This window comes from Artemia sp. Qi Xiang Cuo, chromosome 4, assembly GCF_049724085.1.
Source record: "Artemia sp. Qi Xiang Cuo chromosome 4, ASM4972408v1, whole genome shotgun sequence".
Taxonomy (NCBI): domain Eukaryota; kingdom Metazoa; phylum Arthropoda; class Branchiopoda; order Anostraca; family Artemiidae; genus Artemia; species Artemia sp. Qi Xiang Cuo.
Window position 1 is genome coordinate 35,367,758 of NC_142797.1, and position 19,030 is coordinate 35,386,787.

Here is a 19,030-nt window from a genome sequence, read left to right on the forward strand (position 1 = left end):
TTTTAGCTTATCTTCCTATTACTGCAGTTAAAGCGTAAATTGACGTCAATTTCCAGGTCCTACAAAAAACCCTTACTGACAAGCCTTTAGAAGTTTTTGGAGTTTGGCAGACCGAAGATTACGTTCCTCCGGTAGCTGTCGATGGGAAAGTTCCTCGCAATGAATATGGAAATGTTGAGTTGTACAAACCGAGCATGATTCCTAGTGGCTGTGTTCACTTACCCCAAAGTAAGATAATCAACATCATTTGGACTGTTCAGAGGTCAATTCAACTGTGTTAAAACAATAACGGAGGAAAGTCAGAAAAAGAGATTCATTGCAGGGTTTGCTTTTAACAGTTCAACTTTTTTTTGCAAAAATCTCAGAATATGCTTATGTTCTCAAATGTGGATAGGGCCATACAAAGGAGTTGGGTTAATAGGGCAAGCTACCCTGAGTGCCGTGGCTGTGGGAAACTCTAGAGGTGATGGTATTAGTCATTTGCTAGTTAACAGAATATTTTTTGAAGGGATGCTGAAGTTATTTTTAACCCGGACGCCATCAACCCTAGTAGTGGCACTGAATGTGGATAATTTTTTATGTGAATTTTCGAATGAAATTGATACAATCGATTAATAAAACATCATTTATTGTGCCACACGAAAAAAGTTTTGTTATATTTTGGTATCAATCTTTGCTTTTGGAGAATATCCTTGTGTTTATGTAAAGTTAGGAGACAATCCAGTGCTTCGGTGCCAACCCTTCTTAAGACGTAGAAAGCAGGACCAAAGGACGTATATAAGATTTTTTTTTCAATTCTACAGAAAATCCAGAGTAAGCTTTTGAAGCTTTTATGTAGGATTAGATCTTTTTTGTACGATAAAATAGTTGAAAATCGTTAAACCAAATTTTTCGCTTATTTATGTGGCTTCATTCATTGTTCAGTCTTTATGCTAGAGGTATTGAAATATTTTGAAATATTGACTGGTTTGTCCTGTCTACTTTGAAGTAAATATGCCTTTACCGAAAATTTGACAAGAAGGAAAGACTCCCTAGAGGACCTTGTAGAAAGTAATGCCTCATTTTTGAAAAATCAATCATACGCCCTTTGGTTTTGAGCTCGAGGATATGTTAGAGTTGGATAGTAATGATAAATTTTGTGCAGTAGATACATTTTATCACGAATGCGTGACGATTCAACAGTGAATTTGCCAAACAGTCCTTTTTATAGAATTTACTTCTTCTAGTAAATTTGACGTGGAACACAAACGTCAAGAACTAGATTCTTTGTTTCTAAAAGGGGACATATCCTCTGACGTGCGAAAGTAGTGTTGAGACATTTCTACTAGCCTTAATGTTGTTAGTTTTGAAAAGGCTCGTTCTCTATGCTACGCACTGTTTTTGAGTGTTATGAAAATCGGTTTTCGGTGAACTGGCTCGTGTCCAGGGCATCTTTCCTGTTCCTCTACTAGAGTGTGCATCCCTGCCACTTGTTTGCCTCAATTCTTTGAGGGTTCACTTTGTACACTGATATGACACAATCACATATGAAACTAAGAGAGGAAAGAAAATAATAAATGAAAAATAAAATATAAAAAGGAGAGAAAACGGGGATTTTCTCATCTTGACACAATGCTAGATATTGAGGAATGTTGGCATGCATACATTTATAATTATTTACTCTTTAGAGACGCATTGAAGACCAAAAGAGAGGCCGATTAAGAAAAATTAGCTACAATACTATGAACCGCAGTGGCGTATTTAGGGGGCCCAGCCTCACCCCACCCCCCTGAAAATTGCCAATAAATTAAGAGTTTAATGTCTTTTTGTCATGTTGGAAGTGCTGCACAGCAGAAAAATTTCTCCCCTTTACAGATCTTTTGTATATCTGTCAAGGTCCAGATCTGACGCTTTTAAGATCCCTCTCACGTTCTTAACTGAAAATTGTGTTTTCCTTGGTCATGCCATCCCTTTGCTTGAGTCTCCGGTAAGTTATATTTCACACTTATTGTGATTACGTTTGATCAGGTTGAATGCTGCGTAAGCTTTGTTAATAGTATTTGACTCGACATGACTCAGTGATATTTAAGAAGAAAGCGCAATTTATATTGACAGGTACCTTAATGGCGAAACGAAACTGTCTGTAATCTCTTTATCTTTTTTTTCAAAAACCTTCGTGTAGTTAATGAAAATGGTGCTTTGACGCCTACTGTTCCAGTTGTTGAGGTAAGGATAGAAGGTATTCGGCTAATCTCATTCCTGCCAAAACCATTCCAGTCAAATGGACATTGATGAATGTCCCTTTTTATCGCAGCTTTAACACCATTTTCCTTTTTTCACGTTTTTAAATGCCTGAGAAAAATTGAACATGAAGAATGAAACAGATCAGACCTATAAAAGCATTACATTGGTGCTAATCGTCCAGATCAGTTTTCTATAGGGTGTAGATCTACAATTATTGTCATCTATGTTGGTCAACTTAACCCTCTCGTGGGCGAACTTCCAATTTTTGAGATAAACTGACAGGACAAAGTTCTTTCCTATATAGAAAAATACGTAGATTTCAGATATGTATTCATAAACTGACAAAAAATGATAAAAAGGTAAAATATGCTACTGTCCACATATGGGTACGCCGCCCAGAAAACACTCTTTCGAAAGGCTTATCGGACACTATGAAAGTTCTCGAAACATTCAGGGCACAATGCGATTTTGCATTTTTTTTGCAGATGAATCTCGTTTTACTCGTGCAGTTCTTGTCCTGGCATCGAGAAGCGTTATTTTGTCGGATTTGCCAGGCCAATGGCCACTCAGACCATCAAGTCGGATCTCGTTTGGGAATGCAATGACAGTCCTTTTCTTGACAAAGCCGATTTTTGAAGGCCGACCAGGGCTTGTGCTCATCCGCACCGTCCCTTTGTTCGTCATAGCTACTGCAACAGCCGCTTTGAAATGGAGGAGATCAAGTGTGCCGACAGGGTAGGTTTTTCTGTAGAAAATCCAAGTGTTGACAACAGCAACATCAAGGAAATGGTGGAAAAGGCGCATGTACCAACGTTTGTTTCGAAAGTCGTTTTTGTAAAGTGAAGTCAGCGAATCCATCAAATCTACGCCTCCCATACACTTATTATATTCCTTCACTGCGTATGGTCTTTCAACCACCACTTTCGATTTCGCTGTGCTGTACCGTCTCTGGACACTGTCAGTTGGGGCATAACCAGCGAAGGATGAACAAACATTTACGAAATTGTTGTCTTTCCAGCGTAAAACCGTCACTCCTTCAGCAGAAGTAGCAAACGACGAGATTCCTCGCTTTTTCTTTTTCATTTCGACTTCTGTTATTAGCTTAGGTGCAGCATCTCCAAGTCGATTTGCGCGAAGGGTTCCAACACTATAAATCTTTTCCTTTGCTAATGCTTCCACCAGAGATACCGAGGTAAAAAAGTTGTCAAAATACACTTTAGCGTTTGTGTTTTCGAGGCCACGAGTGAGTTTCACAACTACGTCTCCTCCTACCCCGTACGCTGGTGGGTTGTGGTTGGCACCGCTGCTTTGATATGGCTAAAAATCGTACACATATCCTGAGACTCCAGCCCGAACCCAAATTTTTAAACCCTACTTAGTTGGTTTAGATGCCATATACTGCTTGAGGCTGCTTCTTCCCTTGAAGGCGACCATCATCTCGTCTATTGAACTGTATTTTTCATCGGTCATTGCAGCTTTGAAAGAGTTGCGCAACATCTCCAAAAATGGGCGGATCTTGTGGTATTTTTCACCATCAGGGCTACTTTGTTGAGTAGTGAAATGTAAACATTCTCTGATCTTTTTGAACCTTTTGCTTGAAATATAATCAGCAATCTGAGGTAGCCTCAGGCTATTTGACCAGTAGTTTTCAATTCTTGGGTATCGAACATGGCTCATTATCAGAAGGCATCCAACATAGATGCGTAGTTCTGCTGATGTCAAATTCAACTCATACCCTTTTTTTGACAATGCGTAAGCGTTAGACTCCCTGACGACCATTGCAGTAATTTTGTCGGAAATAAGTCCATCAAAGAAATCGACAGAATTCGACTCGTTGCTGAGATTAAGTAGGACCCGACCATTGCCTGTGAACGAAGGAACTGACTCTGCTAGAGGATTATCGACATTGGCTCTCCAAATACGTCGTCTGGCCTTGACCGGTTTAGACTTCGGGTTGTCTCGCGGAACTTTGGTTTTAGCTGCAATCCCACTGTTAGACTGTGAAGGAGTGGTCTGTGATCCTCCATCTGAATCTGAACTGTTGACAGCAGGGTCTGCTTGTGACGTCGCAAAAAAAGCAGAACTATTGGGCTCCGTGCTTGGGCTTTTGCTTTTCGTCGCATAAGTTCTAGCAACACGCTGGAGAGATGGTCCCGTTCGATCAGGTTCCGCTACCTCGTGGTCTACACTGTCTTCGTCTGTAGCTCTCTCTCTTGCGTATCTCTAGCCGCTGGGCTCGATCCGGTAGCAAATTGGACGTCCTCTTCTTCACATGGAGGCTGCCAAGCGGGATCTCTGCCATCTTCTTCGTCGGAGGAAAGATCTGATTGGTCTGAATCGATTCGATTGTCACTATCGTCTTCAAACATGATTTTCATGATTTCTTCATCATGCCTGATTTTTTGCCGACTCATCTGTAAAGAACAGAAGCTTTACTAGTTTGCGAGCACAAGGTACAAGCAGGGACAAATGAACAGTAGTGTTACCTGTGGCATTCTACGGAAACTATACGGAGCGAAAACTATACAGAAAGCTGGCGCTAATGGGCAATGTCCTCATGTGGGGACAGAAGGAAAATATATGGCTCAACTGTATGAAATATTCAGAAGTTGAAAAAATTACTCTAACATAGTTCTAAGGGTACGAATTCTCTGAAAAAAAAATCCCAACTTCCCCAGGTCAGCGATAATGTCTACAAAATAAAGAAAAAGTGGAGTTACCTTGCAAATCCTTGGTAAAACTCAAATTACAATTTTCTGCTAAAATGGCAGGAAGAAAGCACAGCTTATCCAGTAGACGACTCTTCAGGGACGTTTATGGAAGAGTCGGCAATCAGATGGCACCAGGAAACATATGTTAAAAGCTCAGCTTTGGGTAAAGAGGGGGTTACAATTAAGTGTCCTCAAAACCAACCACCGCCCGCGAGAGGGTTAAAAACCCCACCAACGGTTTTAAACCTTATAATAAACCTCAACCTTATATCCCATCAAATTCTAATAGAATAATTTACTTGTAAATCTTAACCGTAGTAATGCACTAAATTTCTTTAATACCTCGTGAAGTTATAAAATTCATAAAACTTTTTGTAGTTATAAAGTAGCCGCCATAAGTCTGTATCAGAGAAGCTATGTTGCACAGCGAATTAGTTTTTTTTTGTCCTTTTTTATTTACTTAGTTGTTTTAGAAAATGAATATATTGATCGTATAACTGTTTTTTTTCCCTCAAATTCAAACCACATAGAAAAGGGGGAGTTTTTAAAATTCTTGGGAAAGACGGGGTGAAATAAAGACGAATACAAGAACTAGGGTTACAGTGACTGCTTTATAATAACCAACTTTCTAATCTTGTAGCTCAAACTAAAAAAAAAAAAAAAACCACCTCGCACGATCGTTGCTCTTTTTACCCAACAATATATGCCATAAAATCCTTGTTGAATAAGAGAAGAAGATTCTTGATGAACGAAGGTATGCAAGAACGGATTGCTGGACAATCATAGTTGCATCTTGTGTCCCCTATCTTCTAAAACCTTGGTTCATTTTTCCATTTTTTGAACCAAGTCCTACCTCCTAAGGTCTGCAAAGGAAGGAGAATGGTGACTCTGAGGTCAGTTCACCTATATCCTCTTGGAATTCCAAAATATGAGACATGACAGACAATTGTGCAGCCGTGAAGGTTACAAGAATTGAGAACCCATTTTGGAGTTTAAGGTCATGAAATACAGTTAAATCTCAATAAAACCGAAAAATAGGAATTAGGTAGTTTTTTCGTCATGGTCTGAGGAAAAGGCGCCAGAACTCCTGTGTTAAAAAAAAAAGTCAAATTAGCAGAAAGGGAAGAAGACTTGGGAGGAAGGTCTGTGGCTTCTTCGAATAAAAAAATGTGATAAATGTTGATTAACAGAGCCACACGAAAACGAAAGACCTATTGGTAATTGGACGGAAAAATCTTTTATTTTGTGTTTCAATCTCTGAAAAATATTTAAAAGCTTTAGTTCGAAAATTTGTGAATAAAACCAACTTTTCAAGTGAACTTGCTTAAGACATAAGAATAATTTCTATGCCAACAGCATTAATAATCTCTTTCATGAAATAGACCAACATTCAGAAGACACCTCAGTCACTGCACCCATAATCACCTTGCTTGACATTAGTCTGGAGTCTTTTGATAATCGTGACTTAATGTTTAGGTACTGGAAACTAGGAAAGGACTTTGAATTTTCTGAAATAGTTTACCGGAATGTCGAGGCTATAGTGACAAAATTTCGTCGTTTTCTAAGTACATGGCTCCAAAAGTATCCATTGTTGGTGTACAACACTTCAAAAAAAGGTGCATTATATAAATATTGCTTCCTATTTGCCAAATCTGAGACCATTAAAGGCTTACATCAGACGCTTGGATGCTTAGTTTTGAAGCCATATACTGACCTTAAAGATGCTCTTGCTGACTTCAAGCATCATGATGTTACTGCAGTACAAAAATCTATGATGTTTATCAAAATACAAGAAGAATAAAGCATTCCAATTAACCAGCAATTGAATTTGCAAGATCACTTGGAAAGGATTAAAAACCGATAAATATCAAGACCAATTGTCCAGGCCAGGGGCGAATCCCCAGCAATTTCATCGGGGGGGGGGGCAAGAGGGGTCCATAGCCAGAGAGTCAAGGGGCAGGGGATATATAATACTTTTTTTCTCTAAATTATTGTGGGGGGAGGGGGGGCAACTGCCCCCACCTCTTGTCCTCCCCTAAACGACGCCACTGGTCCAGGCTATTCTATTTCGGGGTTTTCATGAAATAGCCCTGCGGGGTTTTCATGAAATAAGTGATTTCCTTACAAAAATTGTTGAAATTTAAAGGGGTATTCAGAGGATCGTTGCAATTGATGATGGATTGCGAAATCACAAAATTGTGGGAGTATATCGAATCATCCACTAAAATTGCGGAATATACATCTTCTCAAGTGTAAAATGACGTCGTCAATAGTGTAGGCAATGTCATTCGGGAGGCAATTTTGGATAGGGTAAAAATTGCGAAGTGTTTTTCGGTATTGGCTGATGGGATGAATGTGTGATTCTTGTCGTTCGTTTCTGTGACGATTATCAAATAGAAGAAAGGTTTTGGGCGTTTCAACACTCCGTATGACTTGACTGGCTTAGGTCATGCAAAGTAGATTATTAGATACTGGTTAGAGTTTGGATTCAACATGAACAATTTAGTTGGAATTGGCTTTGATGGAGGTACGGTAGTAGCATGTCCGATTTGAACAATAACAGTTCAGCCAGCTGAAAGTGTGTGGATATACCCGCCTCAATGCTAATGCGCCAACATCGGTGATTCTCCTCGTCAGACACTTTCGAGATTCAATTCGAGATTTATTAACCCCCGAGCTACAACATCTCAAATTCAACTTCTGTTCCCTTGTTTATAAAATTATTTTAAATTATTCTATACATAAAATCTAGAATAATTTTATCCTTTTCTTGGTCGGTGCTTTTATGGATCAAAATAACTGGGAGACTTTAACCAAAAAAAATTAAATAAGAATCGACTGTTATACCACAATCATCTTCACGGATGAAGGGTTATATATTACTGGTATAAGATATGCATTTGAGACTAAGAAATTTTTTTCTTGAGTCAATTTGTTCTTCTGTCAAATAAATCGGAAAAATGTAAATTTTATGTTTTGGGTAATATTTAGGCTTTTAGATCATCTTCATGCTTTGCGTCCTAGGATTTGCAGCTTTGGCTGGTTGATTACCTATTATTGGGTTCTGATATAGAATTGAGACTAAGAAACGTTTCAAAGAGAGGTAAAAGGGGCTGGATACCTGTGCAAAATATATAGTAATACTGTATTTCACGTCATTTGTTTCTGGAACCAAATGACTCTCGCCATCAAATAAATCTGATAAAATAATAGGCTTTATGTTTTGGGGCAAAGTAAAACGCATTATGTTGTATGCATGGTATGATTTTAAAAATGACAACATTAATCGGGGGTCAAAAAAACACAGAAAAGATACTCCGACTTTTTTTTGCTTTGCTTAATTTTCTTGTATTTTTTAGTGCCTCTGTTGAATAGAGTTGCCAAAAAGCTTGGAATTGACTGTGCGCCAGCCATGGTTGGGTGGGACTATCATGGTGGTTCATCGCATCCAGTGTTTGATGGTTGGATCATCTGCGAAGAACATCAGGATACCCTTTTGGATGCTTGGCAGGCGGTAAGCTCTCTCTGTCTTTCCTTTTCCTCTTCCTTCCTCTCTCTCTTGCTTTTTTCTCAATTTATCTGTTTTTACATTGTATCGCAGTTTTATAGTCGAAGCTTAAGTATCGGATCTGATTACTCCCTATCTGATAAAAAACCATGGCTTTCTGTAATTTCATATGTAAAATTAAGAATTTTTGAATAAAAATAAAAAAGACACCTAGCGTTAAATTGGAAAGTTGATAATACTTGTACCCATGGCTTACGATGTCCCTCGCTTTATTCTTGTGCATATTCATTCTACTAAATAACATATCCAATGGCATCAGATTCATAATGTCCCAATAGACCACTAGTCCTTTATCAACTTCAATACAAGATTTTGTGCATCTGTTGAATCTTTTGAATTTGAATATTATATCTGTTGAATTTGATGCATCTGTTCACTGGAGTTCATCTGTTGAACTCAAGTGAACCGATAGATGGCACTGACGGATTTATAACCACAAGAAGACTTACCAATTTATGTTCAGCAGCGATCAAACCTGTTTTTCAAGTACTAAAAGAGTACTTGACCTATTCCAAATAGTTATCTGTTTAGAATCGATATCTAGGGGATATTTCCTTCAAGTAATCAAAGCCAGCAGTGTGCCTACGGATTTATTTGCTAACCTTAGAAAAGACGAGACTAAGAGAAATATTCTCCAGCTGAGAAGGAGGTGAGTTGGTCATGGTTGCAGTAGTAGCTGGAACCTAGTAAAGGATGAACCACGGTTCATACCTACCAAAAAATTAAAAACACGTTGAAAAAACTAGCAAGTGAGAAGAAATTGACATTTCTAGCTGATTCAGGAATGTAAATAGAAAAACAGGCACTTTTGAGGAACATCAAACCTTACCTTTAAAAAAAAGTATAGAGGCGACTGTCTTAAGTGGTCTTACTGCTACCCTCATAACCCTATTTTTTATTCTGATAAGTAGTTGTACACAGGGCCGTCATGTATGCGGGGAGGGGGTGGACTGCCCCCCCCCTTCCCCCAATGTTTTTGGTAACCCAGTAAAAAAAATAAGTCGGTAAAATCGTGGCGCGAAGCGCCACAATTTTTCCGACGCCGCTAAAATTCTTTGTTCAGTTCAATGAAGATCCAGAGAATACTGGCATGTCATCTACAGAAATTTTGAACGTGGTTGGTAAACACAACAGTTTTACCGACTCCTGCTATGATTTTATGGATGGTGCCACAATTTTCCATTTGGTTAAATAAACAGCATTAAAATAGTGACATGATATGTACCGAAATCTAAATCTCTGTTGGTAAATGCAGCGGTTTTACCGACTTGTGCAGTGATTTTACATATTGTATTCGAAACGGACATTGCGCTAATTATTGACAAAAAACAGTCGGTAAAAATGACCAGCCAGTCGGTAATATTTCTAGCCCCCCCCCTCCCCGCCCAACATTTTGGCTATTAACGACACTGATTTTACAGTAATCCAAATTCATTCCTATTTAGTTATTAACTGTTCCAACTTGGATTAATTTACAAGATAAAGATGTTTATCTTATTCGTTTTTTAAGTGTAGCTTCCACATAAAAAAGTTTAAAATGTTGGTTACTAGTGAAAGGAGAGAAGGCGGGATTATATAATCGAAAAAGTAATAAACAAATATCAATGTACCAGGGGTCGTACAAACGTCCCTAAGTCCCTAAAATTCCTGAAGTCCCTAAAATGGTCCCTAAAAAAATAGTCCCTATAGTCCCTATTTATGTTCCTCTTTTTTTCTTTTCTTTCTTTTTTTTTTAATGTAGTCCTTCATTGCCTACACCAAACAAGCCTTTAGCCAGTGCCATGGAGTTCGTGTATCTCACCCCACCATCTAGGAGTTATAGTGCGTAGCAGGGGGTTTTATTGCGTCATCTACTTTCAGTTATTTAGTATTGATGTTGCGTAGATAGATAGATAGTTGCAACCAAGGCATCACATCAGTGAGGGCGTTTTGTACGGTAGGTGGCAAATAGCTTCCGTTGCTGAGATTAGCCAGGCTGAACCTTAGTTCCGTTTGATTTAACAAAACTTAGTTAACTAACAAGTCTACTTTTTTCGCTTTTAGAGTTTTATTTGCCATAAAGTTAACTGAGAAAGTTAGTTTGAACTTCTTGCCAGAAATGCTTATTAGATATCCAAGAACAAAGAATTTTTACTAGTAGTATCATTGCTAACTTTTTAGTCAACTTAGAATCCTTTCGTCAAATAAAAAGTTCAGAGTTAACTAAGAATTACAAATAAAACGGCAAAATCTACTTATTTGTCTTATTAGTTAACTAGTAAAGTAAATCGAACAAGGCTCTTGTAAAGGGTGGCGAGGTCAAGGGTGGCGAGGTCGCTATTGGGCCGCCGTGCAAAAAGTGGGGTAGCGAAGTAGCAATTCTACTTGGCAGTTTTCAAATTTGTTGGCAGATTTTACCTGAAAATACCATTTTTAAATATAAAAATAATTTTTGCTCAAAGAAAGGCTGTCAGAACACAAGTTATTTTGCTTAAAGCGTCGGTAGCTTTTGGAAATCTGTCGAATTCCACTACTGGCAGGCAGCAGCTTTGAAACTTTTCTTTACCTGACTCCCCCTCCCTAACACTCAAGTATATAACCCGAATTATACGACTATATTTCCCATGAGCTTTTCTGGATATTTATTTTGTCACATCTGGTTCAGTTTACAGGTACACGGTTTTAAACAAGAGTGATGCTAACGACCTAAAGTAAATATGGCAATTTTCAGAAAATCTGTAAATTTTTTTTCAATTGGGTCATGATGAATCAAAGCTTCTGGATTTTATACCTTCAAAAAAATGGAATTATAATCAAACATAAGTATTTAACGGCACTTGCTAATTAATAAAAACACACTCAAGAAATACGCTTAGGTTAGATTTCTCAAAACCGGTTTCACAGCATACAAAGACAAAGGGACGGGTGATAGAATGCATTGGAGTTATAAAATTTGGGCTATACTTTTGCACATTGCGGTGGGGGGGGGGGGGGCATGCAAAAAGGGGGGTAGCGTAGTGGCATTTCTAATTGGCAGTTCTATTTACCTAGTGAAATTTGTTGGCAGATTTTGTCTGAAAATACCAGTGCTTTGACTAATCGCCGAATATTTCCCCAAACATCTGTCTTTCGACAAACATCGGTTCCCCAAAATCCCCTTTAGTTCAGGGTTGCCACCCCTAGTGATTTATCACTAGTGACAATGGACCCCTAGTAACTATCACTTTCACTTAACTTGACATAATTTTTTCACTACTTTCCAAAGTTTTGTCTCAATTATTTATTACATATAAAAAAGCAGAAATAGATCATTGAATTACTGACCTTTCTTCTTATGCTAGTAAAGGCATAATGTTTAGGTTGTGTGTGTTTAGCTAAAAAAACACTTAACACTTGGAAAAAAAACACTGAAATGAAACATTACATTTACTTTATATTGGGATTTTTTTTTTTTTTTTTTTTTTTTTTTTTCTATTTTTTTTTAAATTTCCAGATACCTTACTATTCTTCTGTAATATTTAGTGGCCACATGCCTATAAGGAATCGTTTTCTGATTTTAAAATGTCGATATACTAAACCACCACCCCCTTTATTTGAAAATATATAGACTGAATTATATATATCCCATATATTCTGTTTCTTTTAGTTGTTTTGTATATTGGTAATCTGAAAAAAAAACTAACGAAGAAACCAGTTTTTTCTCAAGTTTTACACAGCATGAACTTCAAAGAGTGGCGCATAATAAACAAATAAGGCAATACAGCATAGGGCCGTTGCCGATTTGTGTTTATATAGATAGGTTGAGAGATGAATGGGCTCTGATGCTATTAGAAGAAGAACCTTACACGTAGCAAGGATAAAAGCTACCCAAATCGGACGAATGTTATATGGTTCAGTCTCATCATTTCGCATGGAAGTGCCAGTGTAGAAAGAGGCTTTTCTGAGTAAAAAAATGTGCTTGATAAAGAGCTGAAAGCTGCCGTGGACAAAGTCGAGTCGACAGTTAGCAAAAGGAAACTGAACCTTATCTCAGATGTGTTGAAAAAAATCCCCAAGAAGGGACCTGAAGAATTACTGCCACGCCTATTGTTTTCAGTGTTCGTTTTATGTTTTGATGCGGCAACCATTGTATTTGAAATATTTGCAAGTTACATAAATGATACCGCATAAATTTTAATGGCGACTTTGTCCAGGTGTAATGTTTACATGTTTTAGTTGGCTGCTAATGACTGTTAAGTATTATCATTGAAAGCGTTGTGGCTTTGATCTCATCTAACCGAAGGAAAACATCTGCTGAGTCATCGCTCAACTTTAAAGTGGTTGTATCAACTTTCTGTTTATTCTTTTACCAAATCCTCCGTAACTGACTTTGGAATATCAAATTCATTATGACCTTTTATCGTCGCAGAGGGTGAGGAAGTGCAGCCACTTAGTCAGTTAAGATTGATGAGTAAGTTCGAAAAGGAAGCTTTACGGCTATAAAATTTTATTTAAAATATATATATATGTATATATATATATATATATATATATATATATATATATATATATATATATATATATATATATATATATATATATATATATATATATATATATATATATATATATATATATATATATATATATATATCAGCGTGTCATTAACGTAACACTAGCACAGCCACTTGCCAGCAATTTGCCACTAAACTACTACGTTAGGACTCGGCGCACTACTTTTCTACTACGTTTGGACTCGTCGCACTACTTTTCAGACGATTTGATGCCCCAGAGATAAGTATGAGCTATTGAGAATACATGCGCAAGAAAAAAAACATTTGTACTTTGGTTAAAATTTCTTGAAACGCCAAAACTGCTCAAGTGGTCCTTGAGAAAATTTTTCAACATAATGTTGAATTTTTTTTTATTTTTTTTTCGGTTGCAGAGTACTAAGTTAGTGTTATTCTTTTTTATAAGATTCGGTTGACGATAATCCAAATATTCGATCTGATAGTTTGAAATCGTGAAAGGGGGAAGTAAATTGTGGGAAAAGGAACTACATGTCTGGATATCTACTTTAAAGATGCCTGAAACTGTATCCCATACAGGTAAGGGCAAACCCAGGTTTTTCAGTAGCTTAAAGACTTGGTCACTATTGGACTGCTCGAGAAGCTGCTATGGTTGAAAGAATGCAGTACAATAGACTGTTAGGACAGCAGCAAGGCAGTCTTCATCAGCTGCTTGAATGAACAAGTTGGTCTGTATAGCGGTGTTTAGCTTTTTCCATGAGCTTCCAAAGATTGTTGACTTATGGTTTTTCTTTCATGTCAACTGGAAGGTCACGACGGGTACTGTTCTTTGGTTTGCTAACGTGGTTACTGAAATGCCGTACCGATCTGGTCCCTAATTGGTCCCTATTTTGGTCTTAGGAAGGTCCCTAATTTTGGACGTTGCTGACTGTACGACCCCTGATATACCTACTAGAGTTCCTTTGGAATTAGTTTTGCCCCAAGCGAGTTTTGGGAGCAGCACATAATTTTGTACACGGCTTTCAACAGTTTCCAGATATAAGCATAACTACTCATACATGATAAATGAATATTAATACATTTCGGAACATAACAATTGAGAATAGACTTGATCTTTGCGAACTGAAGATGCAAGACCACAATAAAGCATACGACTAAATAAATATTGAAAGTAAGACATTTTACATTTTTTTCAGCACGTAAAAACAAGACTTATAGTTCATTCAGAGGAAAAGTTTTTTTTTCTTCTAAAATTATTAAAGGTTGAAATTAAATCGTTCAGACATAAAGATTACATGTTTTAAATAAATTCTAAGTTGAAAAGTGTTTCATGAAAATATTAAACATTTTCAGGGTTTTAACTAGCTCTTAACTTAGCATGCTCGTAAGAAAATTTCTCAAAACAGAGGTTAATACCGGAAACAGTTTTTGAAGCTGAAGATTAATTTTTTTCAAAATTTGATTTAACAATTTCCAGAATAAAATAAACTTCTTACTCAAACACATACGTATAAAAAAGTAAAATCAAAATAATGCGTCCAGCCGAAAATTGTGAGCAGATTACACTATTACTCTAAGTGTCAGTCAACCTCAAAATTTTCAGAGTTGTGAATTTATATTGTAAGCTACAGCTCAAGAGTTCCAATTGGATACTTATGTGACTTCTAAGCCCAATTATAAAAAGATTTTACTTTATTTGCCAATCGGAAGTTTCGGACAATATTCTAGCATGTATTTGCTGAAATTCTGTCATGTATAGGCTGAAAAAATTGCTGTTCACTATTCAATCTAAACTCTAGAATAAAAAAAAGAATTCATCATACACAAACCCAACGTAGATGGTTAGTGAATTTTTGTGTGAGATAGTTGTTCTTAGGAATAGTCTTTTTTTTTTCTCTTTTCGAGTTTGTATCCCTCCCAGTCAAATCACCGCTAGTGCTCAAGTTTCTTTGTTTGTTATTTTTCAGGCTGAACTTGAGACAGAAAAGAAAGAAAAAGAGAAGAGGGACAAACGAATATTTGGAAATTGGAGAAGATTGATTAGAGGAGTGTTGATTCGAGAGAGGCTCAATGAAAAATATAATCTAAAGAATAACACACTAGACTCCTAATTGTTGGGTCAGAACGAAACGCAAAAGTTTCCTAAATAATTTAAAAAGAAGTTACTTTACTAAGCCACGGATGATGATCATATTAGAATAAATATCCTCATACGCGTCTCTAGTAAAATAAATAGAGTTATGTAAGCCATTGCATGATTTTTATACTATTTTTCAGTAAAGCACTTATAGACAATCGTATTGGCCGGATAATACCAAATCTTAGTTTCTGTTTAGAAGATCTCAGCCAGAAGTTACTAGGTTATACGGAAAATAGACGGTGAATATTCTGTTTGAACAAGTTTGGATTAGAAAGAAGGTGTCTAGTGACTTTAAAGGTTTCATGAGTCAATATATCTGGGTTGATTACAGTACGCGGATTATCTAACTCAATATCTCTGAGGCAATGTCTTCGGTTTAAAACCTATATGCATTAATATGTACGTTCTTTTCATTATTCCAACCTTGGTCGTTGTGAGAAACAATGTTTTTAGGCGGGGACCGTTTAAATGAAAAACAGACTTTAAAATTACAGGCTCCCGTTGAATAACGAAGCTTCGTATTGACATACAGTAAAGTGATCGGACCTCTTTTTTGCGTCACCCTTTCTCCCCAGAACGTCCCTGCCTTCGAAACAAGCAGCTGTATAACTTATGCTCTCACGATTACTCATAAGATCAGTCAATTGTCTTGACTTTTTATTTGCAAAATATGAGAGGAGGCTGTGAATAAAGCTGAAGTTACGTCACCCCTCCTTTCTCCTTACGCGCGTGCTTACCTGGTATCAAAACAATAGATCCTCTGCTCTAGATTTGAGCAAGGATAGTAAAATACACTAGAAGGAAGTAGTAACAAAGCACACTACCAAACTTAAATAACAAAGCACGGTGGCATTACAGGGCTGTCACCCCAAGGGAGTTTGAATAACTAGTTTTATTAGTAACGTTCTTTTGCTGTCCCGTTTTCTGAAAAACTTTTTCTGACGAAGTGAAGGTTGTCAAGAATTTTGAAATGTGGTGTTTGAGTTACAGGCAGTGGAAGATTAGTATTCTCAGTCATGGCCGGTCCCCTATAGTAGATGCATCTCTGCAAAGGTGACCAGTGCATAAACATATAGTAGAGAATGCTTATTTAACTCGCTTTCTTTAAAAATTGTGCTGAATACCTTTTACGGAAGCTAAATTAATGAGTTTGTTGGGGGGTGGGGGATTTGTTTTTTAGCAAAAAAGCGATTTTGAAGTTTCACGCATAGAATTTGTATTGGGAGACGTGGACTATTCGTGAAATATGTGTAACAAGTTATGAAGGTGATGAAAAGGGGCATGATATGAATTTATCCGTATGGAGGCTCTAAACTGGAATATAGTCAATTATAGTTCTATTCCGTTTTTCAGTCCAACTGAGTACTGCCACATTGATTTTGGTGCTAGTACGTTTCCTTACTCTACCACCTAAGCGTCACACTAAGGCTTTCTCTTGTCACTGTGTACGTGCTTGCGACATGCACGGCATATACAGCGATAACATGGTTGTAAAAATCGGATAAAAACTGAATCCATTGGTAAACTTGTATCTGTCATCCCTGTAGAATAGTGAATTAGTTTAGAATAGCCATCTCTTTAGAATAGTGAACAAAGCTGATCATATCAGCTTTTTATTCATTTTTTCATTTCAATATTTTATCCTACAAATTCTCATTTAAACAAGCAGACAACGATATATGTTTTAACATTATTTTCAATTGGGGATAAGCTTTTTATAAGTAATAACTAACACTTCTGCTACTACTACTAAGACTAAGAGTATTAGGAGGAAATTTTCAGGAAATGTTGAAGTACATGTTGAACTAAATCAAAACATATTATGTACAGGTAGGTTGTCAAAAGGGCGAATCAGCAACGGCTTTGAATATTAAGTTGAATTTTTCAAGGTATATTGAAGGGGATGGCTGATTAGCATTTGTCCATACTAGGGTTGTAACATGGTGAGGGCTAGAATTTCTTCAGCTCTATAGAACCCCAAAGGTTATGCAGATTTCAGCCTATTTATTTGAATATTATTCTTCGCACCCATCGTACAAAATCATTAAAAAAAAATGGTAAATTTGTGCCCAACATATAAATAGTAAGCCAAAAATTTTTATTCTTTTGGTGAAAAACCGAAAAGATTCAACTCATTAATTCTTGGTTCCGTATATGTATCATCTCTGACCGGTAACTCTACTTCATTTTGCCTAGCATCTGAGGGGTGAGCTTGTCTTGTTTCCCGCGTATTTTCATATAATAATTTTTCTTCATGTATTACAGCCTCCATGTCTATTTTGTACCGTCTCATATTACCGGATGTGCTCCTTCCCGATCGTAATATTTCTATTTTCATCTGTTTTTCTCTGTTTGAGCATTCCGTTTTTGGAAATAATTCTTTTGGATGCCGGTTTTCTGTTTCCTCGCGCTTTTTATGACTTTTAATTGGGGATCTTGCCGTTTTTACGCAAGATGCAAATGCATAAATTGGTTTAGAACTGGTTTCCTCTCCCGACAAACATTGGGCTTCATTTACTGGTGAAGTGCCTTGGATACTCCTAGTGGGAGGTCCGTATAGATGTGAATCTGAATAGGCTGTTTTCTGTTTCACCGCGGCAGTTTTTCAGGAGTTAATGTCTAACTCAATTAAGTCTTGCTCTTGTCTTGACCTTGTATTTTTTCCCCCTGTCCGACATTATTTCAAAATTCAGCTAATGATAATTATTTCGGTTATCATCAAAATACTTCTCAAATTCACTTCCGGTATTATTTCGTAAAAACTTGCTACGCCTATAGAGTGGTAAGTCTATAGAGTGGTCCTTGCTACGTCTATAGCGTATAGAGTGGGCTCAATTAACCCGTCTCTTCAGAAAACGCGTATTCTTTTAACTGATATTCTGGACCAGAATAATCTGGCGGTGCCGGTGTATGTGGCAGAGCCGAATCGATGCTGCTACTGGCTTACGTTAGAGAATAAGTATCGTAGTCGAGCGGTTTCAGGGGTTCTGCAATTTCTTCCCGCACTTATATTGCAACCAGTGTGGGTGTGAAAAGTGTACTGCCTTTTGGAATGATTACGGGCCAAACTATTGGGCCCAAGGTGCCAAGATCTGTGTCACCACTGATATCTCTCTGACTACCTCTTTGGAGGGTAAACGGACCGTCCTGTCGATATATTAATGACGGTACTTCTCGGAATCTCTTTTCCTACCCCTCCGTGGTTCGGGAAAAAATGATCTCACACAGTTGGAGAAAATAACTCACTTTTATTCTCCAAATGTCAACGCCGACAAAACATGAACACACTTCTAAACGTAGAGCCTGAACAATCTTAAGTCTATCTACGAACTATCAGAACGGGCTAAGTACAGAATTCTATTTTCACACAAAGAAAATATGTGTTACGGTGGACCCAAGAATGGCCTTGGACAATCCAATAAATGAAGATTTCAAATCAAGGCGATAGAGTGGAGAGTAATATTTTCTTAACCAAAAGCTTACTTATTGCGACACAACTAACTTAGCAACGAGAATGCAACTCGTCCTTTGACATTATACTATAAGCAAATGTAATCAAAAAGGAAACGAGTAATTTATCTGAAAAAAAGGGGCAGAGCCCCAACAAGCACCATCTGCAGCAAAAGTCGTTATGTTGCCTATGATCTGCAGTAAAATTTGGTACATTATCGATCCGTAAGTAATTATTTATCTTACCATATGTATCAGCGGCGGAAGTGGTGGTTTCTAATGATTTGCAGAATACCATTTCTCCAGCAAACTCGGCTTTATCAGTATATCTTGCATATACTAGCAGTACAACCTCACTGTCTCTCATCCATTTGTAGTGAGGAATATCTGAATTTCAACAATTTTTATTTCAATACCCTCACTCATTTCACGCATTTTAACGGCGCTTCGC

The 19,030-nt window shown here is 37.3% G+C and overlaps 1 protein-coding gene across 2 annotated transcripts in view; it reads left to right on the plus strand.

Annotated features, from left to right (window-relative positions):
* Xpc (DNA repair protein complementing XP-C cells homolog) overlaps nt 1-15,279 on the plus strand; it is a 38,098-nt gene extending 22,819 nt beyond the window's left edge. For both annotated transcript variants that reach the window (XM_089088264.1, XM_089088263.1), the window contains exons 6-8: nt 57-228; nt 8,294-8,448; nt 14,957-15,279. In XM_089088264.1, the coding sequence (XP_088944390.1) occupies nt 57-228; nt 8,294-8,448; nt 14,957-15,100 (471 nt within the window). In that variant the 3' untranslated portion in view covers nt 15,101-15,279. The remainder of the gene's footprint in view (nt 1-56; nt 229-8,293; nt 8,449-14,956) is intronic.
* The last annotated feature ends 3,751 nt before the right edge of the window (nt 15,280-19,030 follow it).